Source organism: Carcharodon carcharias, chromosome 1 (genome assembly GCF_017639515.1).
Source record: "Carcharodon carcharias isolate sCarCar2 chromosome 1, sCarCar2.pri, whole genome shotgun sequence".
In the NCBI taxonomy this organism is placed as follows: domain Eukaryota; kingdom Metazoa; phylum Chordata; class Chondrichthyes; order Lamniformes; family Lamnidae; genus Carcharodon; species Carcharodon carcharias.
In genome coordinates, this window is record NC_054467.1 from 11,732,911 (window position 1) to 11,754,668 (window position 21,758).

Consider the following 21,758-nt stretch of genomic DNA (forward strand, 5'->3'; position numbering starts at 1 on the left):
AACATTAGAAAAGGAAGAATGTGCTGGACCACAGCATGAAGGCAGGGGAGTGGCTCCTTCAGGTGAATTGCTCCTTCAGAGGGTCAGCACAGGCACGATGGACTGAATGGCCTCCTTCTATGCTTAGATGATAACTATGTATTGTTACTGGGATGTGGCTGGTAGCAGGGAGGCAGCCAGGGGTGGGGTGGGGGTGGCGGGGGGGAGGATATCTGCCTCCCCCTTTACCTCTTCCCCCAGGGAGCGAGAAAACCTGAGGAAGTGAAGAGAAGGGGGCAAGAAAATCACATGAAAAACTAGAGCATAGAAATGGATACATTTAAGGGAAAGCTTGATAAGTACATGAGGGAGAAAGGAATAGAAGGATATACTGGATAAGTCACATAAAGTAGGATGGGAGGAGGTTCAACTAAAACATAGACGCTAACGTGGGCAGTCAGGTCAAATAGTTTCAATGCTGTAAACTACGTATTTCAATGTAAAATAACCTGATCACATGTGGTAGAAGCTGCAACAAGTCTCACTGAAGGCAGACAATAAGCAGCAGCCATGCCAATACAGCACTGTATAATATACATACACATTAAATTACAGGCAAAATGCCCAGTTAACAATGTGGAAACAAAGCCTTGCATGAGCACATTAAGTGATAGGAGGGTGTAAAATGAAGGCTAGTTGCAGGATTAGCTACTGAAAAAACACATCAGCTAATTGACCATGAACGTCCTTTATGTCAGTCCGATATTACTTTTCTCAAGGGGCTTGCTTTTCTTGATGAAGTCTAGACTATTCACGTCTGCTCACTGTCCAGGAGTGAACAACAGTCACCGCCTCAGCCAGTGATCTGAATTTCAACAGAGTCGTTGCATAGTGGGACTTTGCAGTGTTTAGAACGTGGCCATTGCTTGGCCACAGAGGTTAGAAAATTCCAAGACACGTTAAACCGCTAGAGGATGATTGGGAATCTTGAAAAGCAGGCTGAAGAGCAAAAACACAGGCTAGCTTTCAACATAAAGCGTTTCGAGTGACCCCCAACATGCAAACTACACTGACAGCAACAGAACACTGGGGGATAAAATTTACGTAGCTGCTCAACAGAGTGACCTGCCACACAAGAACATCAATACAGAATGGCAAACGTGTTTGGGCATCGAGCTCACCCCCTTTCTGCAGACTGCGAATGTAAGGGGGAGAATTTTCTGTAAGACGGGCGGGCAGGACGGGAGGGGGCACGGGTGAGCATGGAGCCTATCACTGCCCACGATCGGCTGCGTGCCGCCGTTTTACGTGGGTGGGCCAATTAAGGCCCACCCAGCGTGACGTACAGCTGGTAGCGCTCAGCACTACCTGTGCAGGTGGTGGGGGGGGTGGGGGAGGGGGTGGAGGAGGGAGAGCTGCCTCAGAGAGATTAAGTACATACTAAAAGTTCATGGGCAGGATTTTCCCTTAGGCGAGCAGGGGGCGGGGCCCACTTGCCGACATGTAAAATGACGCGCGGTGATGTCAGGCGGAACTCCCGACATCACTGTGCTCCATTTAAATTTTCAGGTAGGCGGGGGCTCAGCAAAATCAGTTGTGCACCTGCCGATCTGTCAATGGCCAATTGAGGCCATTGACAGAGTCAGTTAAGTAATTAATGGACCCGCACGTCCAACCTTAAGGTTGGTGGGCAGGCCGGGAGCCCTGGCGGGAATTAGAAAAAGTGTGAAACCTCATCCACCGGCGGGATGAGGCTTCATGTAGGATTTTAAAAACTTTAATTAAAGTTTTTAAAAAAAATTATGGACATGTCCCAACTCATGTGACAGTGAGTGCGAGTCGAGCGAGTCAGTCAGACGTCAAGTGAGTGAGGGAGACATTCAACCTCTGGGGCAAGTGTGGAACAGTAAACAACTTGCTTTGTTTTTAAATGCACAAAAAAGCTTGCTGCTGAAGTTATTTAAATTGGGACAAATCACGGAGGGTACGAAAGTACATACAGCTCACACATAAAACACTTTGATTACATACAATGAGAATACACACAAATTCTGCCCATGATACTTGGATATACCGAAAAACTAAGCATCCACAGCTCTCTGGACTAGAGAAACTCACAGCTAGCCTTCCCCACAGATGTGAGCTGGTTCAAAACAAAGATCTGCTGAGCAAGAAACGCAACATTAACTTTGATAAAAGAAACCATTCCCGCCCTTTTTGTTCCCTTTAGTTTCCCCTCAGAGGTACTCATGCGATTTAAGGTCATCGGTTTTGTGCCCCTTAACCGAACCTCCAATTTGACTTCAGTGCCTGTGCTGAGCTGTAGACTTTGATGATAGGTTTGGTGCAGAGCCCATGTCTACATCAAAACTCCCCTGACCATACATGTTGTATTTCTATATTTGCCTAACACAAACTTACCAATCTCACACAGAACTGGTAAACAGAATGTACGTTTGGTTTATTTGATGGTGTAGTCCAGGATTTGTCAGCAGACAGATTTACTACAAAGGTTCAACAACCATTGTTCACAGGAAAGTACAGCTGCAATTTCTTCACATCACATACTGCTGGCTAAACTGAAAGCTCCTCTGAACAATGTCTGCTGGTCACGTCATTTACATCCTGGCTACTTACTTATTAGCATTTTCTCTCTTAAAGCGATATCACAGCAACAGACACGGGCCAGAATATTCACTCTGGGTTACATGCGCAGAGCTCAAACTATCAAACCTTTCCTCGTGAACCTAATGAACAAATTCAGGACCTGGCAGGTTTGCCTCGGTTTCTCTTCATCAACAATTTGAATAAAAGGCAAATTGGACTTGAAATTGGTCTTGGATAGTAGCATAAAGAAGGTATGATCACATCAGTTGCCCATGAAACTTTCATACTCAGATTCAGACCCAATGCTGTCAACAAAGCCAAACTCAGGACGGGCACGGAACAGAGTGTCAGTGCAGACCCATCAATTGCTGCTTTGTCCTATTCACTGGAATAAATCTTCCAAAAGCAATACATTGGCAATGTTTCATAGCTCCGTACACCTACCATGCTGTTCATCTTGGAAGATGATGAGCCCGCCCTTTGCCCCTTTAGACTGTGCAATTCTTCCACGCGCCCATCTCGGACCCCGTGGCTCATTCGCCGTCCAGACGTGCCCTCGGAGGATGACCTCAGGCGCCTCTCCACCCACTTCTCCTCATGGCGGGGACTGAAAGTCCTGTTCACCGTCACTGCAAAAATTTACACAAACAGAACAGTGGTCACGCTCACATAAGGGCTTGTTGTGGGCTGCAGGGTTACAAAAACACCAAGGAAAGGTTACAGATGAGACAAGAGAGTGATTCAGACTGCAGGCTCCATTAGTCAACTGGAACTTGGTTATTATAAAGAGGCAGGTGGCTCAAGGTGGATCATATTTCTAAATCAAAGTGAGGTCAGTCATGAATGACCTATTGTAAATCTATTCAACCCAGCAGAGAACATTTTAAACTTTGACCCTCCAAAACAATAACTGTAATTTTGACATAAGTAACTGGCAGACTATTAAAGGCCTGTGTCTTGTTTCTGAAATTAATTCATTTCTAATATATTTTCCGCCCTATAAGGCCCATTTTTTAAAAAATGTGTTATGATCAGTTGAGAAGGGCTGAACTGGCTCCCCTCTATTCAGCCTCCTCAGTTGGTCACAACAAAGATTTAAGTTCCTTTTTTTAAAACGAGGAGATGCCCTTTTCCAAATCCAAATGTATTCAACAATTTAAACTGTGAGCAATATGGAGCCAATCAAACAAGGCTTTCCTGAGTCAAAAAAAAGCAAAACTTATTCACCACTAAACCTGAGGAAGACAATAAAAACGAGACATCAAGCATTCGGCCCTCTTGTAATCATTCGGGTCCACACAAGCACACACGTATCAGAAATGAGGGGAGTTAGAGCCCAATTAAAACAAAGGTAAAATAATATACGGTTAATTGCCCTTTGATTTTCCTTGAGGCGTAGATTTTAAACGCTGTGCACAATTTAGGTTAGCTGGTTTCTAGGATGCAGTCAGATGAAGATGATGTTGCAATTGCTATTAGATCACGGTTTGCTGGTAGATTGCTGATACAGTTGGCTTTTCACACCGGGTGACGGTTATTCTAAAGGAGAGAGATCAGCCTTCAGCCGGTTTCCTCTGGTGAAGACTTTCTCGGCACCACCTCTGTCACTTGCAATCTCTCTCAAGTGGCTGGCAGCCTTGTCTTGAAGTATTTCACCCATTGTGTATTTTCAAGAGGTTTTGGGTGTGTCTGCCTGCAGCAGCTATTGCTTCAATATCCAGTACTTTGCATTTTTAACGTCTCTTCCTTGGATCATTACGAGTTTCGATGGTCGTCTGGACGAGGGGACAACGGCTCTCTCTTCACACTTCCCGGAGCGTGATTTGTTTGTTTCTCACCTTCACCTTGGAACATGGCCTTGCATTTTTAAGTTCTCAGTTCTAGTTACAAAATTTTCAGTCAGTTGAAAGTTGAAAAATCATACTTACAAAAATAAAAAAGGGGCATAACCTCATGACACATTTGTTCACAGGATGTAGACCTAGCTGGCAAGGCCAGCATTTATTGCCTATCCCTAATTGTCCTTGAGAAAGTGATGAGCCGCCTTCTTGAACTACTGCACGTGTAGCGGTTTAGTACAACTGAGTCCATTGAGAGGTCACTTCAGACATCAGTTTAGAGTCAACCACATTGCTGGCTTATAAACCAGACCAAGTAAGAATGGCAGATTTCCTTCCCTCAAGGACTTTAGTGAACCAGGTGGATTTTGACAATAATCCACTAGTTACATGGTCACTCTTACTGAGACTACCTAATTTTTCTTATTAAAAACTTCCAGGTCTAGTGAACTGAATTAGATTCCCCAGATACGATGGTGGAACTTGAACTTATGCCTCTGGATCATTAGTTCAGCCCTCTCGGTTACTAGTCCAGTAACACGGCCACAATGCTGCCGCAGCCAGGTACATGGATTTATGTTACACAAGGTCACAATCTGTGTGTGATGGGAATCGTTGCTGAACAATGAAAGGATATATTATCAGCTTTTCCAGTTTAAAAAACAAATGATTACCTCTTTGTTTTCCTAATGGTCCAAACTGCTCAGCAACATATTTCAACAGAAAGATCTGCTCATAAACAACCGAGCGTTTCCCCCAAGGGATTTCCCAGAGCACAACTGTCTGCATGTGTCGCTAATCACTGGGAAATACATCCTCCAATTCACAGAAGGCCTGTGTAATCAGCCTGGGGGCAGAGCTGTGGATGAATGTCTCAATGCTACACGTCTGAATTTGCAATCCTATAGTAAAGACATTCACAATGTACAGCTCGATGCAGCTACAAAGCCAAAGCTAAGCTTCTCTTCAAATTGTCGAATCTGTTTTGACGAGGGAAATTCTGCTAGTCATATGTAAAGCTTCCCATCGAACTCTCCTCACTTCTCTCCTTCCTCAGTCTGTGTGAGGAGCAGCTTCCCATCCTGGATGATTTCAATCTACATCTCAATTCACCTTGCTCCACCTATCCTCTGCCCTCCGGTCCTCCATTAACCTCTCTGACTCATATTCACTGCCACCCACCCACCACCCCCCTTCCCCCCACCCCCTTGACCTTGATATCAAAATGGCTTCTCTATTCCCATCATCTCAATCCCAGGCACCACCAGCTCCAATACTTGTCCCCTTGGCCCCTCACATCCCCCCTTCTCTCTCCCTTTGTTCTGCATCTAACCAGGAAGAAAATCTCACTCCAATCATTACCAAACCTCCAATCACCTAAACTTCAGCCCCCTGTTGGCCATGATGTGCTCGATCATCCCCTCATATCTCCACCTCAGATGCAACACAAGTGGGGTTAAGTGGGGAGGGGGGGGGGAGATGCGGGGTGGGGGAGAAAATGAGGGAAAAATAAACCATGAATGGGTTGTTCAATGGAGATCTGAAACCTTCACCTGGGGAAATCATGCTGCATTATTACAAGCAGCCAGCAGGGGCAGCTAAGCTGTAGGCATTAAGCAATATCAGCTTGGAGAGATAGTGGGGCAGAATTTTACAGCCCCTCCCTCCAGCGGGATTTCCCACTCCTGCCAAAGTCCATGGAGATTTGAACGGCCCGCCGCATTTTAAGGAGTCACGATGAGAGCAGAGGGCTACCAACTGCAAGCGATGGGCAGCCACTTGAGCCAGTTAAAGGCCTAATAAGGCCTGTTGTCAGAGGCCAACTGGAGCAGTGCAGCTGCCAGGAGGCAGCATCCACTTCGGCGTAAGCTGCCCTGTGGAGGTGGCTCAGCCGCTCAGGGAATTTTGTTTTTATTTTAAAGTTAGAAACGTTGGGGAGATGGTGCCTCCATATCGGGGGGTCCTCACTTACCTGAAAAGGCAGCCTCGCAGCTTCTTCAGGTCTGGTGGGCCTCCTCCTCTGAAAGCCTGTGGGAAAAATTCCTGCCCCTTTAACTCTTGATGGTAAGGTGACACTAAGTTGCATGCAAGGCGATCCCAATGCTTTCTTTGACACGTCTGGTTGACACGACTTTTCTTACCTTGTCAAACCCGGGAAGGTCATTAAATTCTTGCCAGCTCCGAATTGCCACATGCGGGACTGGCACTCAGTCCTGATGCTCTTTTTGCAATAGGGCAGAGTAACAAGCGTCATATTGGAGCGGGCAGGCGGGTACCCCAAACATGAGCTGGGGAACCCCCTTCGGAAGTTCCCAGCTAAGGTGGTTTGTACAGCAATTGCCCAGAAGAGCAAAGTTCCCTGAGCAACTGCCGTGCACCTGGGGACCATCCCGAATGCAATTTAAGTCGCAAACTTCAGTGATTCTGATTGGTTTACAACAATAGCTACCCAGCAAAAGTTAGAACCACTTCTAACTTCTAGTTAACTATTGCACAGACCCAAACTGACCCCCCCCACCACCAAACGGGACCACACCCAAAACCCTTGGCTCACGCGCCACCCCACCCCCAAGGGGCTCCACCACACCCCACCTCAGAGACTAACCACCCACCAGGTGGCTCCCCTGCCACTCCCACCAGTGGACTAAACCACCTCCCCACTTTAGGGGAACCCTACCATCCCACCCCGGTGACTAACACACCCCTCCCCCAGTGGTCTCCCCCTGCCAACTCCCCCCACTGAATTAACTGTCCCACCCCAAGAGTGGTCTCCTGCTGCTCCCTCCCCCTACAGGGGACTAACACCTCCCAGGGGTCTTCCCCACACCCCCCCTGCCCCCGGTAGGGATCAACCTTCCAGGGAACTACCCCCATCCCCCAGGGGTCTACCCCCCTCCTCCGGTAGGGATCAATCTTCCAGGGGACTACCCCCACCCCCCCAGTGGTCTACCCCCTCCCCTGGTAGGGATCAACCTTCCAGGGGACTATCCCCACCCCCCAAGGGACTGCCCCACCAGGGGACTCCGCAGCCACCCCCACCCAAGGGGCCTCCCCTACCAGCACAACCTCCACAACCCCCCCCCGCCTCCCCCGCACCCTCCCCCGGGGAACAAATCTCCACATTTCCAGAGGTCTCCCCCTCCACCCCCAACCACTTCCCCCACACACCCCCCAAGGGTCTCCACCCACCTCTAACTACTCCCCACCACCGCATTCACCAACCACACCAGCCCCCCCCACCCCCACCAACCACCGACCACCGACTCCCCACACACTGAACTCTCCCAATCTCTGACTACTCCCCACAAAGGATTCCACCCCACCCCACCAACCCACCCCCCAAAACCCTGCACAGGCTCTAACTCTCCACCCACCCTCCCAACAGGCCCAGCACCCCCCACCCACTCAAATCCTAGCCACGTACTTAGATGCTTATTTTATCCCTCATCTGTCATGGACCTTTAAGTTTCAATGGACCTTTAAAAACTTACCTGGTTGACGGCAGCTGATGCTGTAAAAAAAGGGGAAAGGCCTCCTTCGCTTTTGACTTTGCTGGACTTAGCATTTGCCCCTGGGACAAGCTGTACTGCCTGGATCTCCCCTGGCCTGAGGTCGGAAGGTTGGGCGCAATAACACCAAAAAACAACTAAGGTAAGAAATTGAGCACAAAGTAGCCACTCCGAGGAAGTTCAGGCCCAATGTCTCTATCCTCCACTCATTGAGAAACAGGTCAGCCTCACCGGTGAACTTACCTACTTCCCAAACAAAAGCAAAAATACCTGGAAAAACTCAGCAGGTCTGGCAGCATCTGTGGAAGGGAGCACTGTTAACATTTCGAGTCCGCATGACTCTTCAACAGAACTACGGAAAAATAGAAAAGGGGTGAAAAATAAGCTGCTTTAAGTGTGGAGGGTTGGGGGGGGCCGTTGGGACAAGTAGAGCTGGATAGAGGGCCAGTGATAGGTAGAGACAACCAAAAGATGTCACAGACAAAAGGACAAGAGGTGTTGACGGTGGTGATATTATCTAAAGGAATGTGCTAATTAAAGGTAGAAAGCAGGACAAGCAAAGTACAGATAGCCCTAGTGGGGGTGGGGTGAAGGAATCAAAAAAGGCTAAAAGGTAGAGATAAAACAACGGATGGAAATCTGTACCTTGCTTGTCCTGCTTTCTACCCTTAATTAGCACATTCCTTTAGATATTATCACCACCTTCAACACCTTTTTGTTCTTTTGTCTGTGACATATTTTGGTTGTCTCCACCTATCACTGGCCCTCTATCCAGCTCTCTTGTCCAAACCCCCCACCCCACCCCCGCCTTAAACCAGTTTATATTTCACCTCTTTTCTATTTTTCCTTAGTTCTGCTGAAGATTCATGCGGACTCGAAACGTTAACTGTGCTCCCTTCCACAGATGCTGCCAGACCTGCTGGGTTTTTCCAGGTATTTTTGTTTTTGTTTTCGATTTCCAGCATCCGCAGTTTTTTGCTTTTACCTACCTCCCACCCTGGCAACATGCATCTCAGTGAGAAACTTTCGAAGCTGCTGAAAATGTGGGTTTCTGTTGTGCTGTCCCATACAGCTGCTGCAGTCCTTTAAATCCTAAAGCAGCACACGCGTTTCCACCCCTAAAATAGTAACAGGCTAATGAACGGTGTTCCTGTCATTTGTCATATGTACGTTAATTAGAATGACTCCAGTCACTCTGTCAGGCAGAATTAGTAGATTCAAGTGCCAACTCTAGGAAGTGAACCATACCATTAACTGAAGAGATGGCAAAAAAAACTTAGTCTACATATTACCAATCAAAAATCTGAATAAAGAGCTTTCATTCAAGGTAATGGTGAGACTGATGCACCTGATGCCGAGGTTTATTCATGTACATATATAAAAAACAAAAAAACTGCGGATGCTGGAAATCCAAAACAAAAACAGAATTACCTGGAAAAACTCAGCAGGTCTGGCAGCATCGGCGGAGAAGAAAAGAGTTGACGTTTCGAGTCCTCATGACCCTTCGACAGAACTTGGAAGTTCTGTCGAAGGGTCATGAGGACTCGAAACGTCAACTCTTTTCTTCTCCGCCGATGCTGCCAGACCTGCTGAGTTTTTCCAGGTAATTCTGTTTTTGTTTTTTATTCATGTACAGGTCTCAAATTTCTAATCAATGCTTTGACTGTGTGCAAATTGATTAACACTTTGAAGACTGCAGCATCTTGGCTAATCTACAGATAAAAGGCCTTGTCTCATCTTGCTCTGGTCTCCAACTTGACGACTATGGAGAAAATATCTCCATAGAGGTGAGAAGGCTAAGAGGGGATTTGATTGAGGTGTTTAAAAGTGTGCAGGGTCTACATGGGGGTAAATAGCGAAAAACTGCTTTGCAATGGCTGAAGGGTTGATTACTAGAGTGCACAAATTTAAGGTGATTGGGGAAAGAACCAGAGGTGACAAGAGGTAAAACCTTTTTCACAAGGAGTGGTTAGTACTTGAAAAGCAAGAGGGGGTGATGGACACTAAATCAATAGTAGCTTTCAAATGGAATTAGATAAATACAATAAGGAGGGAAAACAATGCAGAGCTACAGTGGAACCAATTAGGTTGCTCTCCGTAACAGCCAGCACAGATTCAGTGGGCTGAATGGTCTTTCTCTGTGCTGTATGATTCTATAATTCTATGATGTGGCTTCTATCTTAACTTTAGCTATTCCTGAAGCACACTTAGCTCTGTAAATCCATCATAAGACAGCAAAATATGGTACAGAGAAATGTTCCTTATTTTGATGTGGATCAAAAACTCTGCTTTTGTCGCAATTTAATTATAGGCTTTCACTGACAACGAAGCACTGGGAAGTTCACTTCTATTGCGTTCAGCTGCTAATTGAAACTCTGCATGTTTATTTACAAGAACAGATAACAGAACGAGTTCAAGGCAGTGATTGAATCTCAAGGCTCAAGCTGTGCCTCGAAATCTTTCAAGCTTTGCTTTAATAATTGGATTAGCTGTCTTGTAACCCACTGGCTTTCAAAGATGAATTAAAAATGAAGGCAAAGAGCTACCCAAAAGTTCAGAGCAGTGAAGGCATCTTTCTGCAGGATTTCTGACTTGCGAATAAGATTTGTGGTGGGCCACAATTTTGTTTGATTCTTCGATCGACCGACAAACACGTCACACCTCAAGGTTTGAGCGTGAAAATGTTACTGAAAAGTGTGAACAAGCACAAATAGTTCCAGAACTAAAATCAGGGCGCTCACCACCTATTTTAAAAACAACAAAAAAAATTTTTTCTACTTCCAAATCCTGATCGACCTGACCTGTGTCCCCCAGCATTTTCTGCTTCAATTTTAGGCATCCTGTAATAGAAAAATGTTGCATGCACAAGCCCCACTTCAAGGACTCGAGCACATAATCTAGGCTGCGACTTCAGTGCAGTGCTGGAGGGGGTGCTGCATTGTTGAAGATGCCCTCTCTCAGACTGCATAGGATTGCACAGAAAGGCACCATCCGGCCCAACCAATCCACGCTGGTATTTATGCTCCACTCAAGCCTCCCCCCATCTTTCCTCATCAAAATCTACCATTGTAACCCTCTATCCCCTTCACCCTCGTATCTTTGTCTAGTTTCCCCTTAAATGCATTCATACTATTCCCTGTGGTAGCGAGTTCCACATTCTTATTGCTCTTTGGATAAAGAAATTGCTTCTGAACTCCCGACAGGGATTCTTGGTGACTATCTCATATTGATGGCATCTCATTATGGCCTTCCCTACAAAAGCGAACTTTCTTTCTGCATCCATTCTATCAAAATCTTTCGTTAAGCAAAGGCCACACGTGCCCTCTCAGGTACTCATAAAAGGTCTGATGGGGATATTCAAAGCGGAGCAGGGCATTCTTTCAATGCCTTGGCCAACGTTCAGCTACCACACAGCTAGCACACCGGGTGTACCTATGACACATTGACTGCAGCAGTTCAAGGCGGCAGCTCACCACCACATTCTCAAGGGCCATTAGGGATGGGCAACACCCTTGCCAGTGAAGCTCACATCCCATGAATGCATTAAAAAAATCCTACAACCACCAGCCAAACAGATTAATTGGCCAGAATTCTCACTGCTGTCTGTGGAATCTTGCTGTGCACAATTTAGCAGTCACATTAGCCTGCAAAACAGTAATGCCTACATCTCAAAAGTACTTCATCGGTGAGAAGGCTCTTTGGAATATCAGGAGCAGTATATAAATGCAAGATTTTTCTTTCTTATTCACTTGGAAGGTTTGTAAGAGACAGGAAGGTCAGGCAGTGACAAAGACAGGAGGGAGCAAGAACCTACTGCAGTGGATGACATGAGTTGAGCACGATAGCGTGAGAAGGACTAAGGCGCTTCAGCATCAGAGAGACAGGATAAAATTACTGCCATTCATTAGGGCATCACGAGCAATGTTTAAAAAACATTAATCAGTGCAGGTTCAAATTTGGAGAGGAATAATGAGAGAGAGTGACTAAATGAGGCAGAGGCCCGGGGAAGTCGGGAGGGAAAGGTCAAAAAAACAATCAGCTGGCTGTGCGCAAATCAGCTGCAGCGTTTCCAACCTTACAACAGTGGCTACACTTTGAGCTGTAAAACACTTTGCGACATCCATATGTTGTGAGAAAAGGCTGTGTAATACAAGTTATTTCATTAAGAAAAAGAACCAAGGGCAGTGCATCTTGCTGAAGCCTGTTGTATCACTACCATGGTTGTCACTTAGCTCTTCATGACTGAGTTCCTGATCTCACGCATTGCATTTAAAGCAAGTTCCACCTGGTGGGCTGAAGAACCAAGTACTGCTCAACTGCTTATTCATGTCTCCTACTAGCTTCATCTAAGCAGACCCAGGAGATAGCAAGCCTCCTGCCTGCTGTCCTCATTGTAAAAGCAGTGCAGTTATATTTTCAACACTTCATCATCTGATAGGGTAAAAGGGAAACGTTCCCTTCTCTCACTCCTCAAATCAGTCTATTTTAGATATACATTATCTATGTACCTAGAATATAAATTCACGTTCCTATGTGACCATTGTTGCTTTGATCTTCCTCCCTTGTTGCCATTTCTCGAATGCAATAGTCTTATGTATTCTTCATCATTCTTTCATCTTCATTGAGTTAAAATGTAGACTCATTACAACCTCCTGCTGTAAATCATTCTTTCCCAGGACCTCAAAACCTGTCGCCTGCTTTCATTTCTTGACCCATCTTCGCCCCCTTAAAATCTTCAGGAGAAACCTCAATTCATCTCCTAAACTTTGTAATATTTTGTTCAACTTGCTGTTTTACTTCATGAGCTGTATTCCTTTCATTTTGCTATGAGAATTCCTCGAATTACTTGTGGGAGTCAGCACTGGTAAGTCTGAGAGTCGAAATGGGCTTCCACAGAACAGTTTTTGTTTTATATAGGGCATATTAATCCATAGTCAACAGTGAGTCAACTTTCAGTTCCACTGTTACTTTCTTTTCCTCAAAGATAAAATTCATTGGAGGGGTGGAAGGGGATGGTGGATTTTAACTCACTCAAAACCCATTCACTAGGACAGAGTTAAAATGGGGCCCATTGATTCTGTATGTTTCTGATTGATACCTCTGGTACAAACAGAAAGCAAGTCTAGGATCTGTTTGGTATCACTCATCATAATGTAGACTGTAACTTTGACACTCCCCCATCATTCTGTCAGATCCTCTTGTTCAATAAATTTGTATTCAGCATTATGTAGTAACAAAACTAATTTAATACATATATATAAAAAATATGACAAAGAAGGAATATACATAGGACAGTACAGATGGCACAAACGTACATTTAATCTTTTTCTATGAGTGGTTTGGCGACAGATGCATGGATCTGGAAATCTAAAACGGATTTATTATAAGCTACTGAAAACATATTGATGATGCCAGCAGAACTGACTGATGCACGAAAAGCTGACGTTTTCAAATTCTAACCTCATCTCTAGCTGATGCTCTCCATCTTGTTCTCCCTAGCTCCAGGTGTAATTTCCTCTGTAATGAATGGACTGTGGCTCCTTATCTTCCAGACCAGAAATGAATTACTTCCAAATTTCAAATCTCAGTAAAGAAACTAGTTCCCGTAAATGATTAGCTACTCTAATCAGAAAATGAACTACATGAAATTTGCACGCTACCACTCGCTATCACAGGCTCTCTCTCTCTCTCTCTCTCTTTCTGTCCCTCTCTCAATCCCGCAGCAACTGGCAGGAATTCCAATTAACTACTTAACTGCAACATTCCTCCAATATCATCCATGCACAATTGTATGCTGGTGTGTAAAGGACTAGAGGAATTGCAGAAAATGGGTATAACCTTACTGTTAGTGGCATGGTGAAAGAATTACAGTTTTGAAAACGATAGACATCTGCATTTTCAAAACAGTGTTTTGCTAACAATCTTATTCTTGCAGTTGGATCTTACTTCAGAAATAGATATGTGTAACACCAGGTCAAAATCGCCTCTACCCTCACCATCACACTGCCTCTATTCTAAGCACAATACAATGTCCATTTTATGTGCAATATCTTCTCTGGTAAGGTTATTTAAAGAGGAGAATGTGAGTAAAAACAAATGAAAAAAGTGGTTTCCAAATTAATATCCAATCTTATTTTTTTCCAACCTTAGCCTCTGACAAATTGCAGGTTTAGGACTGCCAACTGTGGCTAAATGTATTCTTGGAGGTTTCACCGTATGACTTGTCCCCACATTCCAGCCATTTGTCAGCCAACATATCCATCCTCATGATGCACTGCCTTCCCACGCCAATTGGAAAGCAAAAAAACTCATTACCCAATTGGATGACACTTGACTGTCAGCCAAAGAGCCATTCTCTCCCCCATTTTCAATATTTTTATGCCCAGTAATGAGGAATGTTCAAAGGAAGAAATAAAATGTTTTTTTAATGTCCCAATGATTTTTCTTCAAGGTTACACACAACAATGTCCTGGAGATCGATCTTCAATTCCTGGAGACTCCAGGCCAATCCTAGAGAGTTGGTAACCCTTTACAGGCTTGCGTTCCACTCTAGTACCCGCTCTTAACTTGGTATTGACCAGTATCTTGTAAATTAAGGCAGTAGACAAAACAATAGAATTTCTGGAATCTGCCCATAATTTTACAGTCGCCAAAAAAAGGAAATGCATGGAATGTGGCTTAATTAATCTTTTCTTCCACTTCTTTCTCCTCTTTTCCTCTCCCCCTTAATTTCTTCTTTAATCAGTCAAAAATCAAAAATTTCAGGATCCTGGGAATGGCGCTACAAGGATAAAAATATAACAATTAACTGTAACACTGAAAAAAGAAACATGCAGTCGAAACTTTTTGTCTTGCCCCTCATCAGGACAGGTTCACAAAATAACAATTGCAAAAGAAACCAAAAATTTATACTGCATGTGAAGAGAGTGCGGATTGGTTGGCAAGTGGATTCTGATTGGTGGAGGCAATGCCATGGAGAATGCACCAGGGAACAGTTAACTGTCAAGCTTTTGTCAAAATTAGGCAGGCCAACTCTGATTCATCAAGCCAATGCCTTGGGGAATGAACCAGGGATTGGCTGTCCCCCCAAGCTTTGGTTTAGTTCAAAAGGTGCAAAACATGGAAATGCTCCTTCTGTCTGCAAAGGTCAGGGACCTGTGTGTGAAAAGATGCAGCTTCTAGCACACATAAGTCAGCCACACTGCAAGCCCAACTGATCATCTTAAATTGGTTGTCAGTGTAACTCTTAATACAATCAGGATTGTTTAGCAAGTACTGTCCAATTGCGAAAACACATTAATTTTGAATACTAATTTTTTCAAGTTTTGTAAGCATGGGCTGGTTGAATATGGTCAGTACTTTGCCTCTTGGGAACAGCCAAAGGGACATGCTGTTTGATATGATCCACCTGTTGTTGGGATGTACAGCCTACATACCTGGCATCACACTGGTGATTAAATTCAAACGCAAGCTTGATGCTGAAATTGGACGCATCAAAGCCATCCTACTGGATAATGGCTACCCTGATCAAATCATTGCTCGCTGTATATCACGCAACTCATGAATGGACTTAAGGCTGCCACTTTCAGTCCTAAGAAGTGCCTCACATTACCCTGGAAGGGTAAGGTGTCTCAAAAATTTGAGCAACAGGTGAAGCTAGCTGTTTCACACTGCTACAATGCAGTAGCAACAAGTGGTATTCTCCACTAACAGGATGCTGCCGTCAAGCCAAAAATACATTCTGCCGATCATGCTAATGAATAATGTGGTACGTGAATTTCACTATCAGTGCAATGCCAGAAATGCCGGCTGTATGTCCCAACAACTGGCATATCATATCAAATGACATGTATCTTTGGTTTCTCACACCAGGCAAAGTACTGCCTGTATCTAACCAGCCAATGCTTACCAAATTCAAAACATGGTGTCCAACATTAGATGTGTTTCCACAAAAGGACAGCACTTGCTAAACAACCTTGATTGTGCTAAGAACTACAATGACAAACCACTGGAGATTAGCAGTCAGGCTCATAGTATGGCTTACTTTATGTGTGTTAGAAGCTACATATATTCAGACGCAGGGCCTTGTACTTTGCAGACAGAAGGAGCATGTCCAATGCATTGCACCTTTTTCAAATAAACAAAAACTTGGGGGACAGCCATTCCCCGGTTCATTCTCCATGCCTTGACCAGAGTCAGTGCACGACAGGAAGCTTGGACAGCATGCCTTGTTTTTCAGCAATACGCAAGTTCTGTACTTCCAAATGACTACCTAGCTGTAAGCCGTGGAAGTTTTTAATATTAATTAAATATTCTCTTCAAATAACTTGCGGTAAGTTATAAGTGGGTCTTTGTCTCTAGCTTTTGCGTTCTAGAATCACAGAATGATACAGCACAGGGGAGGCCATTCACCTGATTGCACTTACACTAGTTCGTTGAAAGAGCTATTCAATTAATCTGATTCCCTTTCCCCTTAGCCCTCTTATTTTCTTCCCTTCAAGTATTTATCCAATTCCCTTCTGCAAGTCATGATAGAATCTGCTTCCAACACCCTTTCAGACAATGAATTCCAGGTCACAACTCGCTGTGTATATTAAAAAAAAAAAATCCAATCTCGCCTCTGACTCTTTTGTCAATTACTTTAAATATGTTCCCTTTGGTTATTGACCCTTCTGGCACTTGAGCAGTTTCTCTCCATCTACTCTAACAAAAACACTTCATAATTTTAAAAGCCTCTGTTAAAATCTTTGGTTACCTTTCTCTGCTCGAAGGAGAGCGATCCCAGTTTCTATAGTCCCTCCATGTAACTGAAGTCCCTCTGCCCTGGTAGCATTCCAGAAAATCTTCTCTGCATCTTCTGTGAGCCCTTGATGTTATTCCTAAAGTGTGATGTCCTGAATTGGACTAGGTTTCGAGTTGCTCCAGAATTGGAGCTCGTGACTGCTGCTTTAAATCCAGTCAGCACCTCATGCGTATTTCAACATATTTCATAACAGTAAATTTTTAATAAACAGTTTAACCAGGCTCCTGTAGTGGTTGAAAAGATCCAGCAAATGAAATGCTGTTATTCATAAGTTATTTACAAAGAGCCGTCAGTCCTCAAGGGATGTGATCTTAGCATTACGTCAACTTGGGTTAGACGTAAAGCTATATGTAACAATATAAATAGATGTATAAATGCAAGAGATTTGCTCATTTGAAGTCTTTCCCACTTGGCTGATTCATTCATCTTATTGATGTCAAAGTTGCTCAACATAGGATTATGAATATATGGTGACCTCTTGACCACTAATAGCTGCAAAGATTATTATTAGCCTGGATATTTGCTCTAATCTGTGCTCGATTTGCAATTGTCAAATAAATCAATGGCAGCCAATTCACTTCTGCAAAAAAAAAAACTGGTCTCTTTTATAGTTGTATCCCAACCAAATAGAAGATAAACATAAAATGTTAAAATGTGAGCTTGTTCCTTGTACTGATGTAGTGCAAGACTCACTCTTGTGGTTCCTTACATCTATTTTTCAATCATAGTTGCATATTCCTTAACATTACCCCTTGCACCTCAAAATTGTGACAGCAGTAGTTTAATATTTACTCTTAACTTTTCCATTCTCCCCAATTACCATCACATTTTCAGCCTCCTGCTCTCTCCAAACTCAGCCTCACATCCCACTGCTCCTAATTCATCAGAGTAAGACCTGTTCCTGATTACACTTAATGGCCACTTAACTTACAGTATTAAAGGAAGTGAAGAGAGTTACTTTCCTTCCAATGACTTCAATGGAAAGTAAATTCCAGTGTATTGCATACTTGGCAGCTAATATGGCATCACCCATTTTATACCATGGAATCCTAAAGCACAGAGAAGGCTACTTGGCCCATCTGACCTGTACCAGTTCTTCAAAAGAGCCATCTGATTTTTGTTTAGTTCTTTATGGGATGTAGACATCTCTGGCAAGGCCAGCAGTTATTGTCCATCCCAAATTGCCTTTGCGAAGATGGTGATGAGCCGCCTTCTTGAACCAATCCGATCCACGTACGAATGCACCAACAGTGCTATTAGGAAGAGTTTCAGGACTTTGACCAGTGACAGCGAAACAATGGTGTGATATTTCCAAATCAGGATGGTGTGTGACTTGAAGGAAAACTTGCAGACGGTGTTGCTCTCATGTGTCTACAGCCCTCATTCATCCAGGTGGTAGAGGTCACAGGTTTGTAAGGTGCACTACCCTGCGCTCTCTCTATATAGCCCAGCAAGTATATCTTTTTTTTAGGTATATAGCCAATTCTATTTCCAAAGTTATTATTGAATCTGCTTCCACATTGTTCAGGCAGTGCATTCCAGATTAATTCACTGAGTAAAGAAATAATTCTCATGGCCTCCTGGCTTTTATTTAACTAATTACCTTAAATCAGTGTTCTCTTGTTACCGGCCGCCCTGCCAATGAAAACAGTTTCTCCCTGTCAACTCTATCAGAACCATTCATAATTTTGAACATCTCTATCAAATGCCCCCTGACCCTTCTCTCCTCAGAGGGAACAATACCAGCTTCATCGCTCAAAATTAAAATGACATCTCTCCCAACCACAGTTCATTATGTTCAATACCATGAAAAATAAACTTTTTTTTAAATGCCTTTTTGGCTGGTAAATGTTTATATTCCTAAGCATGCAAGGAAGCAATCAGGAAAAAATGAAGCACATTTTCCATGAAATAATTTAATTCTACTTTTCAAAAATGCCATTAGTAACTCACCAATAATTCAGATCTAATAATTGGCCATACAGAGCCTTTGAGATGTCCTGAAATTGTGAGGCGCAAGTTCTTTCTTTATGTAGGATTTTATATGAAGATCATCCACTCCTAGATTAGTCAACACTTTTTTACAAAATTTTATCAGTGGAAATTTGCCTGTGCACCCTTCAATAAACGCAAACAGATGAGGCAAATCCATTCTTGCTAGCCAAAGCCATGACAGGACATGAAAGGCTTCACCTGTTGCCAGTACAAAAACTCAATCAAACCATCCACAAACTCTAAAAGGAGAGCAAAATCTTCTGTCAGCTACAGAAAACCAAAATCTCATTCTTTACTGACATTTTTATGATTTTATTATGAATAAAAATACTCCCTCTGTAGTACATTAAGAACATAAGAAACAGGAGGAGTAGGCCATTCAGCCCTTTGAGCCTGCTCCATCATTCAATGAGCTCATGGCTGATCTTCTATTCCAACACCATTTTCCTGCACTGTCCCCATATCCCTTGATGTTTTAATATTAGAAACCTATCAATCTCAATCTTGAACATACTCAACGACTGAGCATTCACAGCCCTCTGGGACAGAGAATTACAAAGATTCGCCACCCTCTGAGTGAAGAAATTCCTCCTCATCTCAGTCCTAAATTGTTTACCCCTTATTCTGAGACTGTGTCCCCTGGCTCTAGACACCCCAGCCAGGAGAAGCATCCTTTCTGCATCTTACCTGTTGAGCCCTGTAAGAATCTTGTATGTTTGAATGACATCACCTCTCATTCTTCTAAACTCCAGAAAATAAAGGCCCAGTCAACTTAATCATTCCTCACATGACAATCCCTCCATCCCCGGAATTAATTAAGTGAACCTTCATTGCACTCCCTCTATGGCAGCTATACCTTTCCTTAGGTAAGGAGACCAAAGCTGCACACTCCAGGTGAGGTTTCACCAAGGCGTTATATAATTGCAGTAAGTTACATGATAAAAGTTACGTAACTGAAGTTACATGATATACAAGATTTCAAGGCTGCAATCTAATCTTGGGATTCAAATGATCAACGGTTGGAAATCTCTAAGACTTCTCTTTTGTGGGGAATTACCCCACAGTATCCATTATTCATCCAAAATTTTGGTATATCAGTATTAAGAATAAAACATGACAGTGTACTTTCATGGATGCATTTTAGTTAATATTAAATCTGAATTATTCAGCCAGACAGTAGCATTTTAATCCTTTACAAGTCTGTAATAAACAATTAATAAGATTGAATTGGACCAATTTCAGCTCCTGTTGGACAAAAAGAAGATACAGCTTGAAACTTCAACAACACCAACTTGCATTTATTTAGAGCCTATAGCATAGTAAAATGCCCCAGGAGCTTTCACATCAAATAAAACCTGACACTGAAGCATACAGGATGATATAAGGACAGGTGAACAAAATCTTGTCAGAGATATGGTTTTAAGGAGCGTCTTAAAAAGGAGGAGAGAAGGATAGAGAGGCAGAGAGATTTAGGGAAATAATTCCAGTGTCTGGAACCTAGATGGACAAAAGGACAGCTGCCAGTGAAAGAGAGATGTAAATCAAACGAGTAACCAAAGCTGGATGAGCGCAGAGATCTCAGAGTGCTGTAGGGCTGGAGGAGTTAACATAAATAGGGAGGAGTGAGACTACAAAGGAATGTGTAAACAAGGATAAGAATTTTAAAAGGGAGGTTCTGCCAGAGCGAAGGCTGTTTGTACCTGTTGAGTGAGATGTTCCATGGCACTGCTCTTGAGGTTTGATCATGGGTATCGAGTTTGTGATGGCTAACTTATACATTGGCTCAGTGGATAGATTTGTGACACCCAGGCCATTTTGTGCCGACGACAGATCAAGTGCAACAGAAGAGACTCTCTCAGTGGTGGCTTTGGGCAGCCTTGGCTGGGTTTCACCTTTACTGTTCCCCTTAGTTCCCAGGAAATCAAATATCTGTAGACTTTCTTCAGTTTGAGGGGCTGCTTGTTGGGTGTGGTGAGATTGGGTTTTAGGGATCTCCTCATCAGAAAGCAGAGCAGTCTCTTTTAGGTGACTGCAATCAGCATACGTCAAGGTTTTAGCAGCAGGGCTGAGCGAGTTCACGGAGGTAGTAGTGGCAGCAGGGTCGAGCTCAGTTGTGTTCAGAACTGTTTCAGCAGCATTGCAGACCAGAAGCTCCTTATCAGCCTCGGAAACTGAGTCTGCCGATATTGGCACAAATTCAGAAGGGGTTAGTATTGTTGTGTTGTCACTTGAAAGTAGAGGCGAATGCAATGAGCCTTCTGTATTCTCAACCTGCAGATACTTCGAGCATTCCTCTATTACAGGCCCCCTTATTGTGGCCTTGCTGGCCTCTGGTGACACCTTGGGCTGGTCTGATGCGATTATTGACTGGTTCTGTTTCGAGAGCTTGTAGTGCGTGGAGAAGGATTTGGGGAGCAGCTTCCGGCTGGAGTGCTTGGCGGAACGCCTGCTGTGGTCATCCGGGAAACCGGAATCATCGCCCTCATCGATGCTGGATCTCCCCGAGCTGATGCAATTCATGAAAACGTTTTTGTTGCCAGACAGGTCCTTCCCCTTCTCAAAGTCCTCAGTCATCGATCGGGTAATCTTTTTGCCCCGTGGAACGCTTAACCCAAATGAATGCCTGCTCTTGGTCCTGACGCCCTCTTCAGCATGCTCCTTCTGACTTGAACCTTCCAGGGACTGAACTCCGTTGCAGAGAGTCAAATTGGAGTCACGGCCCTCCGCTCGATGCTCATGAGTCTTTTTGCTGTGGAAGCCAATGGAAGCAGTTCGGAAGATGTTCCTACGTTTTCCCACACTGCTGGAACTGGAGTTAGTGCTGGATGGGGAGGAGGTGTGGACCCCATTGGTGGCAGAGGATGGTGAGGATGGGAGGGAGTCACGCCTTTTTGAGGTGCTTCGCCTGAATATCGGTAGCCTGGAGACCAGAGTGGAACGCCGCGATCCTGTGTCCCCCATCAGCACCGTCACCGTCTCTCAATACAATAGCCTGTGTCAAACCGTAGCACTGTCAACCTGGGGCAT

The 21,758-nt window shown here is 44.0% G+C and overlaps 1 protein-coding gene across 1 annotated transcript in view; it reads right to left on the reverse strand.

Annotated features, from left to right (window-relative positions):
* Nucleotides 1–21,758, reverse strand: part of LOC121277357 (serine-rich coiled-coil domain-containing protein 1-like) — an 898,837-nt gene that overhangs the window by 684,176 nt on the left and 192,903 nt on the right. Inside the window, exons 2-3 of the mRNA XM_041186774.1 lie at nt 20,432–21,749; nt 3,031–3,215 (exon numbers count right to left, since the gene is read on the reverse strand). Coding sequence (XP_041042708.1) covers nt 3,031–3,215; nt 20,432–21,692 — 1,446 coding nt within the window. The 5' untranslated portion in view covers nt 21,693–21,749. The remainder of the gene's footprint in view (nt 1–3,030; nt 3,216–20,431; nt 21,750–21,758) is intronic.